The 17,414-nt window shown below is 42.1% G+C and overlaps 1 protein-coding gene across 3 annotated transcripts in view; it reads right to left on the bottom strand.

Moving 5' to 3' along the window:
- Positions 1-657: 657 nt before the first annotated feature.
- The window catches only part of Golga3 (golgin A3), a 45,796-nt gene continuing 29,039 nt past the window's right edge, over positions 658-17,414 (bottom strand). For all 3 annotated transcript variants that reach the window (XM_090320214.1, XM_090320213.1, XM_090320215.1), the window contains exons 15-24: positions 15,538-15,754; positions 14,559-14,702; positions 13,659-13,856; positions 12,751-12,867; positions 8,330-8,469; positions 7,603-7,735; positions 6,900-7,022; positions 5,864-6,025; positions 4,356-4,519; positions 658-3,736 (exon numbers count right to left, since the gene is read on the bottom strand). In XM_090320214.1, the coding sequence (XP_090176340.1) occupies positions 3,565-3,736; positions 4,356-4,519; positions 5,864-6,025; positions 6,900-7,022; positions 7,603-7,735; positions 8,330-8,469; positions 12,751-12,867; positions 13,659-13,856; positions 14,559-14,702; positions 15,538-15,754 (1,570 nt within the window). In that variant the 3' untranslated portion in view covers positions 658-3,564. The remainder of the gene's footprint in view (positions 3,737-4,355; positions 4,520-5,863; positions 6,026-6,899; positions 7,023-7,602; positions 7,736-8,329; positions 8,470-12,750; positions 12,868-13,658; positions 13,857-14,558; positions 14,703-15,537; positions 15,755-17,414) is intronic.

Genomic DNA, 17,414 nt, shown 5'->3' with positions numbered 1-17,414 from the left:
TTCTCCTCATCTAGAAAAGGTTTGGAGACTAGGCTAGCAACTATTACATGCTTACCCATCAAACTGGATGTCAGAGGTATAAATAACCCACTTTACAGTTGCCCCTAGTACTTTATATTGTAGTCACCTAACCATTATATAAGCTAATAAAATGGAGCTGTAGAAAAGATCTAACCAAGTCAATTCCTGTGACAGTCTTCTTTTTTCATCTTTTCAAACTTTAATAAACTTTTCAAGTTTATTAATAGTAATATTTAGCTGAAAACTATACTGGACTAACCCTTATTGATTAGGAATAAAGGACATGTGAAAAAAGAAATTAGGAGTGACAGGAGTAAGATGTAAGAATTATGTTATCAGGATTAACTTATCACAGCCCAGTGGCTAATTGATAAGATCAGCCAGGGAAGTGGCAGACAGAAAGGGTCCCAGTATCCCCTGTCCTGCAGTTTAATTTCCATGCTGCTTGCCATGGCCTACTAAGGAGAAACATGGTCATGTGCTTCTTTCGCCTGGTCTAAAGCAACAATGAGCTAGATTTTCACATCCTGTCTCAAACCTTTGCAGAAAAGAATTCTCTTCCCAAACTTACTTTAACAGTGTTTAACGTAAGATAAAATTAAAATGAAGCACCCCCCCCAATGAAGTAGGAAAACCTTTACCAAAAATAGTTTATTGCACAAAATTTAAGGAATTCCCAAGCACGCGTATAGTCATAAAAAAAAAAATCAACATGCTTTTCAAAGTTACAATCTGTGACCCTTGGTGATACCTTTCCTGGGAAAGCCCCAACCTGAGGACTTTCTGAAGAAACTTTTAAAAACAGAAATGAGAAACAAAATCGCTGATTTTTTTCAGGTCCTTCTAAAGCATCAACCCAAAGATCCTATCAGAACCTGAGACCACTATGAAATGAGACCTTTTAAAAAAAAAAAAATTCTATAGGTGTAGTAGGTTAAGGCTCATTCTGCCTCACAACTCAGTGTAACTGTTACTGGGGTCTTTGGAAGAAAGGGCATTTTTGTTTCAAATATACTGTTCCCCTTCACTTCCAGAATCTTTACATGACACCTTATTTTTGTTTAAGGAAACACTCATGGACACAGAAATACAGTGACTGTTGGCCAGTAGCCTTTTCAGTATTCCTATACCAACTGAGTGTAGGAGGCCTCTGATCCAGAACTGCATGTGTGCATAAAAATCAAATGCACGAAGATAGACAGAGGCTGGCGCTGACAAACCAGTCCCTTCATGGAACCAATGTGGCCCTGGCAAAGAAGACTCATACAGAAGGATGGCAAGGCCTAAAGGAGTTGCCATTTGTGAGTGTACAAACACATATTCAGGATAGCAGAGCAAAAGAAAAGGGATAAGGACGAAAGAAAGGGATGAAAAAAGGAGAAGGACTTTCACTTGGTTAATTGAACGAGAATGAGTTTATCTTCTCCTAAGAGAAGAGAAAAATAGTGAACCCCACTCAAAGACCTGAGCATGGAGGGAGAAAAATTCTGTCACAGAATAAGCCTAGGTATTATTATTTCTATTTTTTTTGCCAGTCCTGGGCATGAGCTCAGGGCCTGAGCACTGTCCTTGGACTTTCTCAAGGGTAGAGCTCTACCACGTGAGCCTCAGCACCACTTCTGGTTTTTTCTATATATGTGGTACCGAGGAATCAAACCCGGGTCTTCGTGCATGCTAGGCAAACACTCTACCACTAGGCCAAACTCCCAGCCCCGGAGGTATTAGTTTTGAAACAAGATAATACAACCGAAATAAATAAGAATGTAAATTACCATTTTTCTTTTCTATTGGTACAAGAACAATGTAGTCAATTTCTGGAAGTTAGCTGTAGCTCTAGTAGTGCACCATCTTTGAGCAAAAAAAGCTAAGCGACAGCGCCTAGGTCTTGATTTGAAGACCTAGTACCGGCACAAAAAAACAATTTCCAACTCAAGATAAAAAGTAGAGTATATTTAAAATGAAGTTTTCAAGTATTATTTCAAGATTAGCCCTGAACAAATGATATACACATTTTTAAAAGTTCTGATACTTGCTAGGAGATATTTTTTAAATACCAAATATCTTTTAATCCCTTAACTACGCCAGTTAACCTTCTAATACTACATATTACAAGAGAACACAAACAACTTAAAAATTTCATACTGTTTTCTCAACAAAGTAGACACAAGGACTTTACCAACAGGGCTGATCAGTAACACTTAAAACTTTACTTTCTAAAAAACAAAGAAAAAAACCTTTACTTTCATATCAGATCTGTTCGCTCAAGCCACCTATCGCTCCTTTCTTTCTTTCCCTTCTAATCTGTAAGTTTTATTTTAGAATTTCTTACCAAATAAAGACTTCAATTCTCTGTCAGTCCCCATCTGTAGGTTTATTATCTTAGATGAGATACAAATCCCAGAAAAATCTCATGATATAGGTGTTGGACTTCAAAGCAAAGCATCTGTCTCTAAACCTCCTGTGTCTCATGGAATAACTACCACCTTTGAGACACTATGACTTCGTCTAACACCAGCATCCTCCAAGGGCCCAGGTCCTCAACTGAATGCCAACAGGCACTCATAGGCTTGTGTAAACACCATCTCATAGAGCATGGAGGTGTAGCCTATAATCCATAGGTAAGTTTAAAGCCTCCTCCATTCTGCTTCAGATCCCTGCATTCCCCAAATGTCAGGTCAGTTTGTGGGGACACTGGTATCCTTGTGTCTCCTGGTGGTCACTGAGAACAATCAAGGGTTTGACTGAAGCCTTACCTGGTGAGTCAGCCAAGGTAGGGACCACACAGAACTAGTGGCCTTAACAGGTTAGTGCTATGAATTACAAAGACATTGACAGAAGAAAAGACTGTCTAGAAAACTAAAACAAGAAACCTTTTCTGTGCAAGAATATTTGATTTTAGAGGATAAAGTAGTATTTCCTAAAATATAACTTATGACATCCATAAATCCTTCATGTACAATTTCCAACAGCAGATTTTCAAAATGTAATCAATAAAGACAGACAATTAGGTCCTTCCTTAAATAATATAGGCATAGGCTTTTAAAAGACTTTCAGTATTTTTATACACAGCTTGTGGTGGGATGGCTATTAAGAGATGAATGAAATAAAAAACAAAAGGTGAAAATAAGACAGCAGCAAAAATAAAACTATTATTGAGTAAAACAGGAAACTGAGAAACATCACCCTAGCCTGTCAGGCACAGCTGACCACATACCCTATTGTGCAAAGTTCCTGCCAGGACCTGGATGCTGACATCACCTACCATTACTCATAAGATGTCTCTTTCTGCAAACAGGCCAACAAGCACTTCAAGCATTCCTCAGTGAAGCATAAGCCAGGTTCTTAAGATTTGGTCATTTCATGGGAAAAGCTAGTTGTGATTTCAAATGACTTATCCTTGGCTCTCATTCTCTTATTTTACTCCTTGTTAAAGGCAAAAGCAAAATGTACACTTCATCTTAGAAAAATGTCAAATAAATAATATTGACAAAAGACCATTCCTTCACACAGCTGCCCAACACTTGGTGGCAAGGGTGGTGATGGTCACTGATCCAGTCCTTCTCTGGGAACCCCACTTTGACCATGTGGCTCTGTATCTCCCCTGGGGTGGGCGTGCTCTCCTGTGGCAGCTTCCACCTGAGCCCATGAGGACAGAGACTCGTGTACAGTGATGGTATGTTCCTCCATCTGGCGCTGCAAACTGTCCATCTCCTGTCTGAGGTTATGAAAAAAGAGAAAGGAAGATGCAGTCACATGAGGCCCAGGAAGACCAACCATTCATAGCTTCCACTAATAAACTGGAGCTGAATGCACTGGCTCATTGGCATGAATGGTGCTTTCAAAGAGTAATAAATGTCTAACCAGATAGCAAAACCAGCCACGCTCACAGAAGACAAGCACCCTAAACATTTGTCTTTGTTTTTGGCAAAAGCCAGGAGACCATCTGGCTCCGCTTCTGGTTGAGAGAGCTTCCACCAGGACCATAAAGATTAAAGACAGTATACCCAATGGTCCATGGTGACCAAGTCACATGTGGGAGCCATCACCTGCCCATGGAATCCTTACGTTGCATGCCCTGTGACATGTCTCTTGTATCCTAATGTAGGAGACTCAATACATGGCTGACAGGTACAAAATACCTGGTTTCGCCAGAGTAGTTCTTGCAACCACTTTCACATTATAACACGGACCTAGAGGCTCTGCCTATGAGAAGCCCCAACTGGCAGAAGCCTACTCAGATGCTGCTGGCACTCTATGGGACACCACAAGAGAGGCTCTTCTACATGAAATGTCATTTCAAAGCCTAAATGACATGCACAGAATACAGATCATACTTGAGCTGCTGCAAACAGCTATTCAGGTTCTTGAGAGGCTCCTTGCTCACGGCGGGCGGGGGTCGTAGCAGTTCCTCTAGCAGTGAGGCTGGGACAGGGCAGTCAGGGATCTTGATGGGTGTTGCAGGGCTGGAGGAGCTGGCCTCTCCTTTTAGTTCCTTCCTCTGTTTACAAAATCATACCATTAGTTTCCCTATGTGTCTCCATCAGTCTCTACTATGACAATTAGAGGCAGGAAGACCCCTGTACAACACAAGGCCCCAAATATCAATATAGTCTGGTTATCACCAGACAAATGTGGGCCAGTCAACAATTTTATGTATTGACCTTTGGGAGAACACAAATGAACTCTTCCATGGGAGACCCACTACCTCAATTCTGAGCTTCCCTAAGAGCATAAGTAAATTATCCAACTCATTGAGCCTTTTCGAGAACCTAAAAGTTTTTCCACCAGTAGCAAATTATGCTACATAACCCTTAGAATCTGAAAATGCCTGCATCTATTTTTGTAGGCTGTGTATAGGAAACCTGCTGGTATGTCAACCATCTGGTATGGGGTCTCACCACCACCTACACTACAGCTGTCAAACTATTCTTTCATTTCGTTTAAAAATAAAAATTCACTAGCTATTAAGGAGGCTGAGATCTGAGGATCTAGGTTCAAAGCCAGCCTGGGCACTAAAGTCCATGAGATTCTTATCTCCAGTTAACCACCAGAAAACCAGAGGTGGGACTGTGGCTCAAGTGTAGAGCATTAGCCTTGAGCTTAAGAGCTCAGGGACAATGCCCAGGCCCAGAGTTCAAGCCCCACACCGACCAAAAAAAAAAAAAAAGTATATTAAGTATTATTAATGCTGGCGCAGTGGTTCACGCCTGTAATCCTAGCTATTTAGGAGGCTGAGATCTGAGGATCTTGGTTCAAAGCCAGCCCAGGCACTAAAGAATGTGAGACTCTTATCTCCAGTTAATCACCAGAAAACCAGAAGTGGGGCTATGGCTCAAGGGGTAGGATGGTAACCTTCAGCTGAAGAGCTCAGGGACAGCGGCCCAGGCCCAGAGTTCAAGTAAAAAAAAAAAAAGTATATTGCAGCAAAATGGCATTTGGATTTATGAAAAAAAGAGTAAACATGCCACACACAGTGGCTTACACCTGTAATCCTAGCTACTCAAGAGGCTGAGATCTGAGGATCGCAGTTCAAAGCCAGCCCTGGAACTAAAGAACATGAGACTCTTATCTGCAAATAATCACTAGAAAAGGAAAAATGTCCGCTGTGGCTCAAGGGGTAGAGCTAAAGAGCTCAGGCCCAAAGACCCACAAAAAAATGGTACCAAATAAAATGATTTGATCTACTGCCCAAGCAGAATCCTCTATAATTTAATTTCACACAGCAGTTAGTCTAAGTTGATATCTGCTTTATGTGAGAATGATGAGACAACCTACCAGCCTCATGCCCAAATAAATCCAGATGTGGGAGGCTTAAAGAGAAGGGGCCTGGCTTGAATGCTACCTTGGCTGTGCTTCGACGGAGGTCCAGCTTGAGCTGCTGGTTCTGCTGAAGTAGAGTCTTCATGCTGTTCTTCAGTTCAGATACTTTGGCTTGAAGCATAAATTTATCCTTCTGGGTCATCAACAGATCTTCTTGAGCCATCTCCAACTCAGACTTGATATTCTAAGGAAGGCGAATTCAGGTGTACGAGCGATAAGATCTTAAGCACAATTCTAAGATCTTAAGTTTACACATTGATTATAAGACTGATTTTCATAGGACAACTAATGAGCCATTTTTATTTAGGACAATTTCCTTACCAGTTCATATACTTTGTGAATAGTCCAATAAGAGCTATACCCTTAAATTCCTTGCCTCCTGCATAGGAAACAGCAATATGTGCACAACCAGGTTCCACAACCAATTCCAAGAATCTGTTTAAATTCCAATGCCAGCTATAAGAATAAGTGTAAGCACTCCTTACAGTACAAAGCAATTCTAATTGACTCAAGTCATTTGTTTACAAGTGAAGAAGCTTTAGCAAGCTGTTTTTCTGATCCTTTCCATTAAAACTGAAGAGTGCACACTGAGTCTCGATAGAAAGCTAATTACTCCCTCGCCCATTGTGTTAAAATGTGATGTTCCTGGCACATTTCACACAACTTAGTAGGGAGATAGATTTAAATGTCAGATTCAGCTCCACCTATCTAGCTGTGTGACCATGCAGATATAGTCTCCTCCTGAAATGGAGACAATATCTTCAGAAACAGAACACCCAATTCAGTAAGACCTCTTGTAGTATAAGTAGCACACTGCCTGGCAGGTACTCAACATACTAACCAGGAACTGGTGTCTGGTATGTTGCTGAAATACCAAGGAAAAGGAGTAACACTATGTCTATCCAGATCCTGGGGAAGGGACAGTAACATCTCCACCTAGATTTGTGGGACAGGTTCAGTATCACCTCCACCCAGATTCTGGGACAGGGACAGCACCACCCCCGCCCAGAGACAGGGTCAACACCACCTCCACCCAGATGCTGGGGACAGGGACAAACCTGCAAGGATTGTTGTGTTCCCTCCAGTTCCTTCTTGCTCTGCTGCTCTGTCAAGTCCAGCTGCTGCTTCAAGGACTGAATTTCTCGTTCTTTTTGATCCAACTCCCATTTGAGATTTTCCATCTAAAAGGAGGAAGGAAGAGGTAAATGACCAAGACTTTTCTTGGTTCCAGTCCTGGTACTTGATACGGCCTTTGAGGTTTTTTTTGCTCAAGACTACTGCTTTACCACTTGAGCAAAAGCTCCACTTTTTAGTTGGTGGTGGTTAACTGGATGTAAGAGTCTTGGCAACTTCCCTGACCAGGCTGGCTTTGAACTGGGATTCTCAGATCTCAGGTTCCTGAATAGCTAGAATATAGGTATTAGTCACCAGTACCCAGTGACCAAGACAATTTTAAAGTGACAATCATTATTAATTTTTTTTTTTTCTTGTACCGGGGCTTGAACTAGCTTGGGCCTTGCTCTAGCTTAGTTTGCTAGCTCATGGCTCTACCACTTAAGCCATGCCTCCAGCCCTACTTTATTTTACTAATTGGAATTAAGAATTTCATGAGATTTTTGTCTGGGCTGGCTTCAAATGGTGATTCTCTAGGTACCAACCTCCTGAGTAACTAGAGTTATAGCCCAATTTAAAGTGACATACTGGGAAATGACCACATTATTTCTGAGCAGACAGAGTCTGGATTGGTAATTCAGTCCTCACCTCTTGGCTTCCCACAGGTTGCTGACTTAGTTGCACATCTAGCTGCTTCTGCAGGAGCTGGAGCTGGGTCTGGGTTTCTGCCAGTTCTGTCTGGAACTGTGTTATTTCTTGTAAATGTTTCCCTTCCTGAATCCTGCACGTAAAAAGTAAAATAAAATGATAGGATCCTCCCAATTTGTTCTCTCAATTCTTAAGACTCAACCTGCAAAATGTGGCTGTCCTGGGAAGACTGAGATTATTTACCATGGGTTGTGCATAATGATTCACCTCAGCCAATCCTGTGAGTCTCTGTGGGAGATCTGCTTTCCCTACATAGTTCAGACTGAGGTGATACATGTAGTGAGAAGCAGCCTATAGTTCTGCTGGTAGGAATGTGTGTGCAATCCCAGACCTGTCTGCCTCAATGTTGTACTAGTACGGAGCTACAATGAACCAGAACACAGCCTGAAATGAGTGCTCATACAGTGACTCTGTTCCAGGAAGGTTGAACAAGAAAAGAAGTGAGTTAGGGCAAGGGATAAGCTCAGGCTTCCAGAAGCAGAATTGGTTAATTCTACTTCTTTAATTTGCCTTCAGAGTACTTAGTAACATAGTAAAAAGGTGACTCTCACCTGGTTAAATATGAATTAAAAGATGGAAGGAGGATCTAGACAGCTCTTCTAGCACCAAGAAAAGCTGTATGGCATTATGCCACTGAGGTCACTCTAAGATATTCTGAGTTACTCACTGGAGCTCATCAGCCTCAGCCTGCAGTGTCTGTACCAGGTGCTCCTTGGCCTGTAGCTCTTTCTTCACCTCACTCAGTTCCAATGTAGCTGCCTTGAAATGGCGGCGGTTATGTCCAGCTTCCATCCTGGCAGCAGCCACCTAGAAGGAAAGGAAAAAGCTAATGTTAACACACCAAGTACCAGGGTGAAGACCTCCTGCAAATCATCTGTTCTTGTATTTCTTTTTCTTCTCCTCAAGATCAAATTTCCAATAAAGATCAAGATGCTGGCCATGATGCCCAGTATACAGTAGATGAATAGCATATGACTACTGGTCTTCGCTGAACTAAGAAATTTTCTCATGATTTTGTTAGTCTAAATAGTTCTTATATTCTTCAAAATATATCTGCTTATTCCTAGTTAAATTTATTTACAATTCTTAGAACAAGACAAATTCCCAAGAGAATCACAAAAAATTCCATCTTTTCTATAAATTTACTTTTCTTATCTAACTATACTGGCAAACACTTTATTTAAAACAATGGCCTAGTGGTAGTGTTTGCCTAGCATGCATGAAGCCCTGGTTTTGTGTTCTCAGAACCACATACACAGAAAAAGCTGGAAGTGGTACTGTGGCTCAAGTGGTAGAGCCACAGTGGCCTTGAGCCAAAGAAGCTCAGGAATGGTGCCCAGGCCCTGAGTTCAAGCCCCAGGACAGGCAAAAATAAATAAATCGAATAAATAAAATACAATACATGGCCAGGAATGTGGCCTAGTGGAAGGGTGCCTGACTAGCATGAACAAAGCCCTTCATTGGATTCCTTGGTACCACATACACAGAAAAGGAGGGAACTGGTCCTGTGGTTCAAGTAGCAGAGTGCTAGCCTTGAGCAATAGTGTTTAAGGACAGAGCCGAGGCCTTGAATTCAAGCCCCAGGACTGGCAAAAACAAAACAACAAAAAAACAATTCACTAGGTCAGTAATAATAACAATAATAGTACTCATAATATGTGACAGATCAATGTAAGGAGCATTGACAACAGTTAAAGAAACAACTCCAGGTTGGGATATGTATCAGTGATAGAGTGTTTGCCTAACATGTCTCCTGAGAGGTCTGTGGTTTGATTTCAAGAACTGTCAACAAAAGGGGAAAAAAAGTTGGGTGCCAGTGGCTCATGCCTAAAATCCTAGCTACTCAGGAGACTGAGATCTGAGGATTGTGGTTGGAAGCCAGCCAAGCAAGGTTGGTGAGACTCTTAACTTCAATAAACTACTAAGAAACAGCCAGAAGCAGCACTATGGCTCAACTGGCAGAGTGCTAGCCTTGAACACAAAGAGGCTCAGGGACAGTGCCCAGGCCCTGACTACAAACACTCTGGGAATCACATAAAAAAAAAAAAACAAAACAGAACAGAACAGAATAAAACAAAACAAAACAAAAACCAAAAAAACTATTAACAATACTAGTGGGTTCACTAGAGATTCAAAGTAATCAGTACTTCATTTAATCTTTATGGTTTTTTTTTTTGGCCAATCCTGGAACTTTTGAGCTCAGGGCCTGAGCACAGTCTTTGGGCTTTCTCAAGGCTAGAACTCTACCACTTGAGCCACAGCACCACTTCTGTTTTTTTTCTACGTATATGATATTGAGGAATTGAAGCCAGGTCTTTGTGCATGCTAGGCAGGCATTCTACCACTAGGCCAAACACCCAGCCCCGATCTTTATGATTTTTGAAAAATGTTCAGCTCATGACAGGTGCTGGTGGCTCACATCTGTAATCCTAGCTACTCAGGAGGCTGAGATCTGAGGATCACAGTTCAAAGCCAGCCTGGGCACAAATGTCCGTGAGACTCTTACCTCCAACTAACTACCAGAAAACCAAAAACCAGAAGTGGTGCTGTGGCTCAAATGGTAGAGTGCAACCTTGTGCTGAAGATCTCAGGGACAGCACCCAGGCCCAGAATTCAAGCCCCATGACCGACAAAAAAGGAAAAAAGAAAAAGGAAAAGAAAAAGGAAAAAATGTTGAGCAAGGCACCAGTGGCTCAGGCCTGCAAACCTAGCTACTGAGGATGCTGAAATCTGAGGATCACGGTCCAAAGCCCAGGCACAAAAGTCCGTGAAACTCATCTCCGATTAACCAAAAGCCAGAAGTGATGGTATGTATGGCTCAAAGTCATAGAGCACTAGCCTTAAGCTGAAGAGCTCATGGATAGTGTCCAGGCCCAAAGTTCAAGCCCCATGAAACATACATACATACATGTTACGATCACTTACTAGTGTAGAAAAGAAGCCTAAAAAAAATTATACAGGGTCCTGGGAGTTTGGCCTAGTGGTAGAGTGCTCGCATAGCATGCACGAAGACCTGGGTTCAATTCCTTGGTACCACATACATAGAAAAGCTGGAAGTGGTGCTACAGCTCATGTGGTAGAGCACTAGCCTTGAGGAAAGCCCAGGACTAGCAATAAATACATAAGTAAATAAATATTAATTTTGCTGGTGCTATTAGCTCACATCTGTAATCCTAGCTACTCAGGAGGCTGAGATCTGAGGATTGTGGTTCAAAGCCAGCTGGGGAACTAAAGTCCATGAGATTCTTATCTCCAGTTAACTACCAGAAAACCAGAAGTGGTGCTTATGGCTCAAGTGGTAGTTGTGTTAGCGTTGAAGCCCCATGACTGACCAAAAAACAAAAACAAAAACATTTCATCCCTATTCTATCATCATAGAGATGTTCTTATAGATGTGACAAAATCTAGATCACAAGAAGCTTTATTTTTTAGATTGAAAAAAATAAAAAATTGTAACTTGTAATTCAGTTTTTTTTTATTTTTAAGAAATTTATTATTATTATTTTTTTTTTTTACCAGTCCGGGGGCTTGTACTCAGGGCCTGAACATTGTCCTTGGGCTTTCTCAAGGCTAGAGCTCTACTACTTGAGCCACAGAACCACTTCTGACTTTTTACTATGCATGTGGTACCGAGGAATCGAACCCAGGTCTTCATGCAGGCTAGGCAAGCACTCTACCACTAGGCCACACTCCCGGCCAAGAAATTTATTTGTAACACAAAATTCTGTATTATTAACCAAAGTAAATATAAACAAAAGGAAAATTATGAAAGAAAAAAATGATATTACACTATGATAAAAGGGCCAATTCAGGGAAGACACAAAAACTTTAAGTATACAGAGTTTATAGGTAACGTAAGGGGTTCTTTTCTACATCTCTTCTGAGACAATTACAGTTATCCCTCTTAGAAACATTCTATATCCATAAGCACATACATAGCAAGTGGCCCTGAGTATATGTTCTATGCCAAGCACTGGGAGTTTCAGCAGAAGTTCACATTCCAATAAAGAAAGTTTGAAGGACAGGGCCTGAGGTAGAATGAATAATGATTAGCACAAGCCTATGCTACAATGATTTGCCTACCAAAAGTATGGGTCTTTATACTGAAAACGGCTTTTTGAGTCAGGAATTTGTGATGTAGCCCAGACTGGCCTCAAATTCAGGATCCTCTTACCTCAGTGTCCTTGGTGTTACACAACAGGCCTGAATCACCATACCTAGATCCTTGTCTACCTTTCCCTTTTTGCAGGACTAGAGACTGAACTCAAGGCTTTGTGCTCAGGTGCTCAACCATTTAAGCCACATGCTAGTCCTCTTCTCTGCTTCTTCACACAAACAATAAGTTTGCTTTTCAAACCTGGCATTGCAGAGGACATGTTTTCCTAGCAATGACTATTATGTGTGTACACATACAGATCAATCCACCCTCCTAGGCCTGCGTAGATGAGTTTCGTTTTGTTTTGCTTTATCATCATGGGGCCTGAACTCAGGGCTTGGATGCTGTCCCTGAGCTTTTCTGCTCAAGACTAGTAACACTCCACTACTTTGAGCCACAGCTCCACTTCTACTTTTCTAGTAGTGAACTAGAGATAAGAGTCTTTTTTTTTTTTTTTTTTTTTTGCCAGTCATGGGCTTGAGCTCAGGCCTGAGCACTGTCCTTGAACTTTCTCAAGGCTATACCTCTACCACCTGAGCCTCAGCACCACCTCTGGCTTTTTTCTATGTATGTGGTACCGAGGAATCGAACCTGGGTTTTCATGAATGCTAGGCAAGCACTCTACCACTAGGCCAAAACTCCTGGCGAAGAGTCTTGTGGACTTTCCTGCTCTGACAGCCTTTGAACCACAATCCTCAGATCTCAGGCTCAGGAGTAGCTAGGATTATAGGCATGAGTCATTAGCACTGGTTGAACGTTATTTTTAAATCTCAGCAGCCTCTGTCATACCAACCATAAGATGACAACTCTCTCCCTAGTGGGAAGTTCTGGGAGAGAAAGTCGCTTATGTGTATGAAGGGCATGTAACTTTGTAATATCTGCCAGAAGGATCTATGAATCAATCTGAAGCTGACTGGTAGGTGGTCACACACCTGTTCTTTGAGGTTGTTTACTTCCATCTTTTCTTTCTCTAATGAGGCTTGTAAGGCCTGGACAAGCTGCTTCATTTGGCGATCCTCTTCTTCTTTGCGCAGCAAAACTGCCTGCACCTAGATGACATTGCAAACAGATGAATAAGGAAAGAAAATGCCTTAGGGCCTGTGATACAGAGTAAGGCCTCCCCTTCAGAAAGTCCACTCTCAAGAGCCCAGCAGGATGACACATGTCACAGTGGAAGAGAAGTCCATCTCTTGGGAACACTGCTAAAAGAGCAGAAGTCTGAGCTCACAGGATGGCTTACACTGTCACATAATAACATAGATGAGAACCAAAAACTCATAAATCCTAAATTATAAACACAAGGCAAAGCAGCACAGTAAGAATGGAAGTAGTAGGAACTAGATAAAATACAAGTTAGTCAAGTCTCTAATGACTGGTACAATGTGGCCCTGGGATTGTCATTCTAAAGACTTCTCTAAATGCCAGCCTCTTCCTCAGTCTACACGGTAGCTGTGGAACCAAAGGAGCTAAGAAAAAAAGAGTCTGCCAGTAATACTCCGAGTGGAGTTTAAATCCTAGCTCTGAACCATGTGAGAACTTCAGGTAGCATCACTGCATTGCTAAAACTAGAGGATAGTCCATTTTGCTCCTCCAGGAGCCCACTATGCCAAAGTGAAATAAGTAACTCTACAACTGACAGAAGCTCTGGTTTTACATTCAGAGCCTAGCTCTATCCTGTAGCTGAAAGATCTTGGTATGTGAATTAAATACATTTCTTGAATCTCTGCTTCCTTTCTGTAGTATTGTTTCCTGTTGAAGGTAATTGAGGTGACTGAATATGGTGAGACAGAGTGTGCATGGGGCTACACAATATTTCCTCTGTTCCTGGAAGTCTGAGTACCTGGAGATTCAGCTGCACCAGATCAGCCTCCCTCTTGGCTAATGCTGTCTCCAGTATGCTGTTGTGTTCCCGTAAAGCTGCATTGGACTGCCCAAGGCCTGTGAGCTTCCCTCTCTCATGTTCTAACTCAAGAGCTAGCTTCTTATTTAACTCTTCAAGGCGCTTTATCTTCTTTTTGAAGCCTCTGGATTCTTGAAGCTGAAATATACCAAAAGTAATTGTCAAGTTACATGCTCTGCTGGATGGAATTATCACTCTCACCAGAAACAAGAAGGTAGTTTTCAACAATAGCTTAGAATACTAAACCCTTTTGAATACTAAAACACAATGCAAACTGCTCCCCTTGATTTTTGATGTGGGAATCTGTAGCAGCTCAGTACAGGCTGCTCTCCTGGGATCACAGGAGAATTGGTCCAGGAACTGCTTCCAGCCCAGGCCACACCAATCTAACATTGGCATGGAGCTTGGCTAGTATCACCGACAAACATTTCAGGATGGGACAAAGATAGCTGAAGAAGCATGCTGACCCAAAGGGACTAACAGTCTCCCAGGACTTTGACAAGGGGTCAAGATGGGCCGAGACACATACCAGGGTCAATGGCAAGAGCTCTTGATGACAATGCCAAGATGCAGTTGGCATTGTCTGAGCTACAGCTGCCTCCACTATCTCTGAGTGTTGAAAGGCTCAAGTTATGCTTCTTGTTTTTAACCAAAGCACTCTAACTAGGGAATCCCAAGATTCACACTGGTTATCCTAAACTTCATCCATGTAACTATCAATAATTGTCACTATTGTTGTCCTCATTAGAGCACTCCTTCAACAATAATCAGAAGACAACAAAGCACCAAGCGGCAGTGCTGAGCAATACATGGCACTGTATGGCAACACGCAGATGTTACCTCATCTTCCAGCTCCAAAACCTTCTCACGAGACTCTTCCAACTCCTGGGTAGTCATTGTGATCACCTCCTGAAGCTCCTTTTCCAGCAACATCTTGCTTTGGCCAACGCTCTGTAGCTCTACCTCCAAGGCCTGGATTTTCTCCTGATGGCCAAGACAGGATAATAACCTTGGTCACTGGCCTGTGACAAACCCTTGTACCACTTGACTCCTGACAGAAATGACTGGGTCTCACTATGTTCTTTTGGTTTGACTGTCTAGTTTTGTTTTAGAGACAGGGTCTTGTTATATGGTCCAGATCTTGTTATATGAGAACTTCTTGCCTCAGTCTGAGTGCTAGGACTACAGGCATATCCTCATTTCTGAATATTCTAGCTTCTTACATGCCAACTAACCTCAAACTCCCATTTCTCCAAATATGGTTGGACACCAAATATCAGACAATCACAAACCCACCCACTCTGCTGCCACTCTCAGACCTGTACTCAATGGCATATGTACCAATCTGTTTCCTTATTCAGCTTTGTCAACTTTTTGGCCACTGCAGTAGAATCTACCACTTATTGAAATAGCCTCCTGTATACCTCATCATTCTAACCCATGCCTGCTCACGTCCCAGTGGATGTGGACAACATACTAAACACTTCAGTCATTCCCCTCCCCACCCATAAGCCAGTGGCTTACACGTGTAATCCTAAGGAGGCTAAGTAAGATCTGAGGATTGCAGTTTAAAGTCACTGGGGCAAGAGAGTTTGTCTATCTCTAATTAACCAGAAGTAGAGCTGTGGCTCAAGGTGGTAAAGTGCAAGCTCAGGGACAATGCCCAGGCCCTGAGTTCAAGACCCATTACCCACAAAGAAGGAAAAAAAAAAAAAGAATCCTTTTAGAGGTCTTAGGGGGAAAAATGTTAATAAAACATCCCTTCCCTACATTCAGAGTCATCAGGACTCTGATGGGGAGACATGTAGTGTTTACCTACCTGTAGAGTGGGGTCACTGCCACCAATGGCACTCTGGGCTCTAAGCTGGCTTAGTTCTGTGTCTGCAGCCTCCTTGGCAGCCAAGGCCTCTTGTAGGCGGCGGCTAAGGATGCTCACAGCATTCTCATAGGCCTTATGCTTTGCCTTCATCTCCTTCTGGGCGCTAGTCAGGTCTGAGCCTAATCGCCTCATCTTCTGCTTCTGTTCTGTGATGGCACTGGGACAAAATAAAAGATGTAGAGAAAGAAACGAAAGCTAATTTTCATTGAAACCACCCTACTTCATGGCATGTGGCATACCAAAAACAGCAAGTACAGGGTCCACTTCACTTTCCAGAGCTGGACAGTGTCTTGAATCTTAGGCCCTGGAGAGGATTCTTCATGTCAACATCATCATTTAGAACCTAGTTTCTCTTTGGAAAGATCTAAGAAAGCATGATCCTGCATTAGTATGGCTGTTTGCCAGGTGAAAGGACAACTGTCAGGTGTCCTTGAAAGACCAGAAAGCACTGAGTCACCATCAGACCTACCTTCCTTCTTAGATTGTGAGGGTAGAATTGGTCCACTCCTACCAAATAGAAACACTCCCAAATTCTTTCTGAAGGTCGACAACAAGCTCAACAATCAGGTGCATGAAGAAATCACTGGCTTACAAAAGACAAAAAGCAAAAGGCTACATACGACAGCAGCTGAAAATATCCTAAAAGAGCAGGTACAGTCATATATGACTATAATCTAGTACTCAGATGGGTGAGATAAGAAGATCAAAAGTTCAAGGCCAAGCCTAAGCTACAGAGCGAAGATCTTATTGAAAACAAGAGAAATTTAAAGTAGGCTTGGCAAGTGGCTCACTCATAATTCTAGCTAGAATTCTAGTCTCAGGAGGCTGAGACTTGGAAGAAAGTTATGGTTCCAAGCCAGATTAGGCAGACAAGTCCATAAAATTTGAATTTGAATCTTCAATTAACAAGCAAAATAGACTGAATGTGTGGCCCAAGTCATAGAGCACTAGCAATGAACGAAAAGAAACAGCCAAACAAGAGCAAGAAGCTTTGATTTCAAGCCCAGTACTGACAAATGAATTAATTTTTAAAAATTTAAAGGAAGCTGGGCCCTAAACCAAATGGGTCACACCTATAATCCTAGCTACTCAGGAGGCTGAGATCTAATGATCGCAGTTTAAAGCCAGCCCAAGCAGAATAGTTCCCCTGAGACTCTTATCTGCAGTGAATCATTCAAATATCAGAAGTAGAGCTGTGGTTCAAAGTGATGGAGCACTAGCCTTGAGCAAAAGAGCTCAGGGACAGTACTCAGGCCATGAGTTCAAGCCTACAACCGAAAAAGAAATAAATAAATTTTGGGGCCCGGAGTTTGGCCTAGTGGTTAAAGTGCTTGCCTAGCATGCATGAAGACCCGGGTTCGATTCCTTGGTACCACATACATAGAAAAAAGCCGGAAGTGGTGCTGAGGCTCAAGTGGTAGAGCTCTAGCTTTGAGAAAGTCAAAGGACAGTGCTTAGGCCTTGAGCTCAAGCCCAGGACTGGCAAAAAATAAATAAATAAATAAAATAAAATAAATTTAAATTGCTGCTTACATTTACATACAAGTGTGTGTCTATGAGATTTATGTTTGTTTATGTGAGCATAAAAGATTGTAGAAGACGAAAACTAAAGTGTTCTCCCTGGCAAGGCAGTGACATGCCTGTAAACCTGGCTACATGGAAGAATAAAATTGGGATGATCACAGTTCAAGGCCAGCCCAAGCAAAAAGTTCAAGAGACCCCCATCTCAATCAATAGCCAGGCATGGTGATACATACCTGTCATCAGTTCCATGAGAGCTAAGAATCATGATTCTAAGCTAACCAGGGCAAAAAAGT

The sequence above is a fragment of the Megascapheus bottae genome, chromosome 28 (assembly GCF_031878675.1).
Source record: "Megascapheus bottae isolate mThoBot1 chromosome 28, mThoBot2.hap1, whole genome shotgun sequence".
Classification (NCBI taxonomy): domain Eukaryota; kingdom Metazoa; phylum Chordata; class Mammalia; order Rodentia; family Geomyidae; genus Megascapheus; species Megascapheus bottae.
Note: the sequence above shows the minus strand (reverse complement) of the source record. Positions and strands in the feature narration are given on the sequence as shown.